Here is a 6,000-nt window from a genome sequence, read left to right as displayed (position 1 = left end):
GCAGATTAAATAATGGCGGTGATCAGGAGGATGAGGAATTAGAGCTAAAATGTTGGTCGCAAGCATTCCCACACTTTCCTTCTGTCATAGATGTGCATTTACTGCCATCTGCTGCCGCTTGAAACCAAGTGCATGTGCAGACATCTGGATCGGGAGTTTCACAGCTCTCAGCTCCGGACTATTAAAAATTCTCTCATGGCCGTAACTTCATTTGGGGTTTTAGAAAAACAATATTCTAGATTTAAAGGAGCAGTGTGGGTAGTAGTAGGTTGCAGATGGCAAACCGCTCAATTCATATTTTCAGGTAACTATATATATATATATATATATATATATCATATACAATTGCTGCAAACGAATCATCCTAAATCCTACACAATGTTCTTTGAAATTAATACAGTATGAGCTGTGCTTTTAAATGTGTGTAGGCATGTTTATGGGCTGCAGCTCATGACGGCAGGACACTTTTGATCCCGGGAGTTAATGAGTAACTCTGCGGTTGAAGAAGCACAGCACACAGTGATCAAATCAGTCGACCAAGCTCTGTGCAAAGAAACATGGCCGTACGCCTCTTTGAGGGTAGAGATCATGCAGCCGCTTACCTGCAGTACCGAGTGGCCCCGGAAGAACTGATCGACAGGATCATGAGCTACGTGGAGAAACAGGTGTGTTTGTTGAGGTTTTCAGGCTGCGTGGTGCTGTTTGATGTACCATATAAGACCTCTAAATAGGATTCACGCTCGGAAAAGAGGGTCATGTTGCAGGTTGAAATACCTCAGATGAATGTTCTCTGCAGAGCTGCTGAAGCAACTTTGGATCCAAAAGCAAACAAACCAGTTTAAAAACATAAACCTTTACTCCAATACGTTCAGACACCAAACCAGGTCGGTCTGGCTGTGGATGTGGGCTGTGGTTCGGGGCAAGGGACGGTCCTGTTGGCTCCGTACTTCACCAAGGTCGTTGGAACGGACGTCAGCCCCGCTCAGCTGGAGATGGCTCTGACCAATAACAAAAACCCTCCAAATGTATCGTACAGGTGAGTTGGACTGAAGGGGAGAGGGTTTCGGTGAAAGGGAGGAAAAAAGGGTTATTTATTTAGGTGCAAAGGTGGTTCAAAGGGTCCATTGATCGGGGCACTTTTCCAACATCTCCTGACGGCATCACAATGGTCACCAACAGCAAAACGACTCCAACCTCTTTAAGACGACAGTGATGGACGTTTCCCACGTTTTCTGTACAAGTCAAGCAGTCTCATCATTCTCAAAGTTTTTGGAGACTGCAACATAGCAAATGTCCCCGTTTGACCTCCACTATTCTCTCTGCTTCTGACCCAGGGAGAGTCCGGCGGAGAAGCTGCCGTTTGCTTCCGGCAAGGTGGACCTTTTGACGGCCATGACGGCGGCTCACTGGTTCGACCACAAGAAGTTCCTCCTGGAGGCCGACCGGGTGCTGAGGCCTGGAGGCTGCCTGGCTCTGCTGAGCTACACCATGGCGATGGAGCTGGAGTACGGGGACGTCTCCCGCGCGACACTCAACGGCATCTGTGACGAGGTTTATCGCAAATCCAACAACTTGGAAAACCACCTTAGATGACTTACGGATGAGATGTAATCCGCCGGCTCCACAGTGAAATGTTGTAAAAATTGATAAGGGAACCATTGTCAAGGCACAACCCCCGCACTATTTCCATAGGCCTTTCCAAGCACAGTTGGTAATGAGGTCAATTTTCTTTTCTTGATTAGTTCTACGCTCCCTGCATCCCTTCAGAGATCCCTACATAGGAACCAACTCTGTGACGATCTACTCTGACATGTTTGACTCCTGCTCATACCCAGACAAAGAGTGGTGAGTGTTCCACCTCACTGCCTTACACTACTTAAAGTAGTCGGTCCAGATTTCCCCCAATCGTTCCGTCTTTTGCCTCCAGGAACGAGGGTCTGAAAGTGAAAAGGCTCTTGCCGCTGAACGGATACTTCGGTATGGTGGAGACCTTCTCCAGCTACCAGAAACTGCTACAAAAGGATCCGGCTGAGGCTGAACGCCTTTCTAGTGACACAAGGAACAAGTGAGATATGAACCTCTAAGCGAGTCTAATATTTAACTGCTGACGGTGAGTTCTCACCTCCACCTGCCCACCACTGATCCCTGACCTCTTAATCTCCGCCTAAATTCCTTTATCGCACTCCAAAGCGGCTTTAATTCTCCTTTGAATACCGTCACAGTCTCGAGCATTAATCAGAGGAGCCAAACATTGCTCGACCAACCGCTGAAGGCTTTAACTGCTTTGATAGTATAACCACCATTAATTCCCCACCGGCAGAACAGCCCAGCCAGCAAAACATGTGGAGGGGAAGTGCTGAGCCACAACTTTTACACGGATAAGAGTGACACTGTATTTAATTACACGCCGTTTGCTGCTCTCTGTCTGTGGACAGGAGAACCTTTAAAGGTTCTATTTAAATGATCCTTTTAAATCGCATTGTCTCTTCTCGTCCTCCAACAGGTTGATGTGCGCCATGAAGGTGTCCTCTCCTGACACAGAAGTCACCGTGGTTGTGAATTATTTCTACTGGCTGGCTCGCAAACCACTCTGACTCCTGGACCCCAGGTCCTGAGCCCCGGGTTAAAAAGCACTGCTGCAGGTTTCCCAAGTGACATCAAAAGTGGCAAAATGTTGGTAATTGCTCAAAATAAAAAGTTGGATGTCTGATAAAAAAAAAAAAACTGCATAGGCCGTGTTCATAAACATTTTTGATTTATTAAAAAGAGTCCTGTCCCACAGTGATAAGTGTTGATAAGTGTCTAATTGAAGTTTGCTTTAAACACTATCGAGACAATCATGACCTGATTGAGAACAAACCACTTCCTTCCAGAAAGTATTAACAGCATTAACATCACCTGGTTGTTCAGCCTCCAATGAATATTCAGGAGATTTGGTGTATTCAAACATGATTTAACTGCTAATTCCACAAATCTGAAGTATGTGGTTCAAAAGAGAGAGATAGAAGAAATAGAGGCCTGGTGCAGCCGGCCGCTCCACAGGATGATCCGTGAAGCTCTGGTGCCACAGGGGGCGGGACTTCCTGCGGCGTGGGACGCTGAGTCATTGTGGCATCAGTGTGAGGTGTTCTTTGCTCCCTTCCCGTTAAACTTTGACACCCTCACATTGGTGATGTTATTCACTAAAACGATCACACGGATAAAATCCATTGTTAAAGCAAATGGAGCCTTGATCACATTTTCTTGCACTGATGGTTAGGAAACGACAACTAACGTGACATCACAGCATTGAGGCACCCAGCGGGGCACAGAGCGTCATACGTGTGCGTTTACTGCCACCTGCTGCTCTGTCAAGCAAAGTGCATGATCGCATTTCTAGATTTGGAAAATCATTGCATTCTCTTTTGTGATAATTGGAAAAAACGTTTCATTTTTCGATGGCTACCCACACCCATAGCCTGCTGTTTGAATGAATATCCTCATGTGAGCCAGACAATCTAACATTTTCAATTTCTAAAATATAGATGACTTTATTGTTATTGTTAGTTTTCAGTAGACAATAGAATGCATTTGAGAAATAATATATTCAAAGTTCAATATTTGCTAATCAGACAAACCAAACCATTTGAGAACTAAGAAGAACGTCTGAGTGAAGCCAGTTATTCAAATTATTATTTTCGTTCTCCTTATTAGTTCTACGCTGCTCTGCTTCTAATGAATATCTACTCATGCTTGAATGCTGCTTAGTCTGGATTTTGTCTCAGGGAACGAGGGTCTGAAAGTGAAAAGGCTCTTGCCGCTGAACGGATACTTCGGTGTGATGGAGACCTTCCCCAGCTACCAGAAACTGCTACTAAAGGATGCAGCTGAGGCTGAACGCCTTTCTAATGACACAAGGAACAAGTGAGTTCTCACCTCCGAACTGCCTATCATTGAACCATGACCCCTTAGTCGCTGCCTAAATACCTTTATCGCAGCTTTGATTCTTCTTTGAATACCGTCATAGTCTCAAGCATTAATCAGAGAAGCCAAACATTGCTTGACAAAGCGTAACCGCTGAAGGCTTTAACTGCTTTGATAGTTTAACCACCACTAATTCCCCACCGGCAAAACAGCCCAGCAAGCAAAATATGTGGAGGGGAAGTGCTGAGCCACAACTTTTACATGGATAAGGAAGTATGACATTGTATTTAATTATCACGGGATGTCATTCAATCACACACACTTAGCTGCTCTCTGTCTCTGTCTGGACAGAGTTGACCTGCTCTGTCTTTTGGGAGATGTGGAGTTCTGAACTTCTGATCAAGGATCACTACTGTTACCCTCGCCCCTTCTGAGACGAGAAGTTATAAAGAGTCAACTGGCTTGAGTTTAAAAAATGATAAAGAATTGAATAACTAACAGAAGTAATAAGCAATACCGTTACAAAGTGAAATAAAGGCCTCCCTCGTCAATTCTTTTCTGCTCCAAGGCGTCACATGACTCCCTCCCGTCTCCATCTGATGGCCGAATCTGAAATCCCTCACCGACCTGACCAAACATTGCTGCAGGTTTCCCAAATGACATCAAAGGTGACACAATCAAACCTGGAAAAGAAGGTGTCTGTTTCTTCTGCTCTTGGTTTATACAGCACTTAAAAAATAAAAAGTTAAATTCTCGAGCAATGCATTTTAGAATCAGTATCTTTTTATGTATACTCATGATAAAAACGGTTACATCGCTATTTAAATGATCCACTTTCATATTAAAGGGAACACTTGTGAGGTTTTGTTCAAATATCGGTATATCTGTTGCTTGGTTCATCTCATACTTACATAGGTGTAGGTTTTCTTTCTTGTTTTGAATTAACCCAGACAAAAAAATCAAGGAAGTCTTTGTATGTAAAGGACTGGCCCCAGCGTGATTGACACCTCATTGGAACGGTTAAGAGCCTATCGAATTGAGCAGTTGGCACGAGATGACATCACTGTTAGCCAACCAGGATCAACAGAGCAGCTTCGTGGGAAAGGGTTGTCCTGGCAAACGATAGGCTGAGGCGTAACCTTTGACCCTTCTGCTAAAGAACAAAAGCTTCTAGAGGCTTCGAAGTGGCTAACATCCGCCTGGGTTGAAGTTTCCGTCTCTCATTGGTGTTCTTCCGCCGCCAGCTAAGACTTTTCATGGCAGACTGCTAAGGTCAGGGACATTTTACCACCATCTTTTGTCAAAAACGCTTTCTGTTTAGACAAAATTAGCCTTGAGCTATGAATGTTTTGGCTAGCTAACTTATGTTGTCCAGTTCTTGTCATGTGAGTTATGATATTTCGTCATTTAATTGTTGGTTGTTGATCGCTAAAGCAATGCCAGTAGATCGCCTGCGTCTCATCACGCATGCGCGGTCGACCGCAGGAGCTAACGGAAAACTACTGCTAATGCTAATTAGCGATCGTTGCTTACTAACTGACCCATTTAATTTCATTCAAAAGCAACCCAGGCTGACTGCAATCAGTGCCAGTCATCGAGTAAGGTAATGAGGTTATTTCTTTGTATCGATTCATGTAAACATTGTTTTTTGTGGAGATTAAACATTGATTAAAGGGTCTCTTAAACTCTCCATCAATGCTGTCTATATATTCAGGAACCCAATTCTGACCTTTCACAATAAGATACCGCGGTTCAACACATAGCCAATAAAAGCTCTTTCGTCACCCCCCCAAATTGCCCAACCGTCGCTCGTACTACTTTCTCCATCAAAGTAAATTTCCTGCTGTGGTTAGACATGTAAATGTTTATGTTTATATGACATTTTACATGTAGATTGTTGACATGTCTGAATTAACATTACTTGCGTTTTCAAAGCTATCAAGAGAAAAAAATACCGGAAACAGCGTTAAATTGCGCATGCCCAGGTTAGGGCACCTTTACGTTGAATATTTATAACTGTGTCATGAATCTACATTTAAATCAACAAAATATTTTACTGAGCTGCCAGTAGCTGAAGCCCCGTCACAAAGTGATCGA

General features: G+C 43.9%; 1 protein-coding gene across 1 annotated transcript; it reads left to right on the top strand.

Annotated features, from left to right (window-relative positions):
- The first annotated feature begins 506 nt into the window (after positions 1 to 506).
- Positions 507 to 2,782, top strand: LOC120820226 (putative methyltransferase DDB_G0268948). Its single transcript, XM_078104944.1, has 6 exons — positions 507 to 665; positions 873 to 1,036; positions 1,335 to 1,558; positions 1,743 to 1,845; positions 1,928 to 2,065; positions 2,504 to 2,782. The coding sequence occupies exons 1-6, from the start codon at positions 558 to 560 to the stop codon at positions 2,592 to 2,594; spliced, it is 828 nt and encodes a 275-aa protein (XP_077961070.1). The 5' UTR covers positions 507 to 557; the 3' UTR covers positions 2,595 to 2,782.
- Positions 2,783 to 6,000: the final 3,218 nt, after the last annotated feature.

This window comes from Gasterosteus aculeatus, chromosome 1 (assembly GCF_964276395.1).
Source record: "Gasterosteus aculeatus chromosome 1, fGasAcu3.hap1.1, whole genome shotgun sequence".
In the NCBI taxonomy this organism is placed as follows: Eukaryota; Metazoa; Chordata; class Actinopteri; order Perciformes; family Gasterosteidae; genus Gasterosteus; species Gasterosteus aculeatus.
This window is presented reverse-complemented; position numbering and strand designations above follow the sequence as displayed.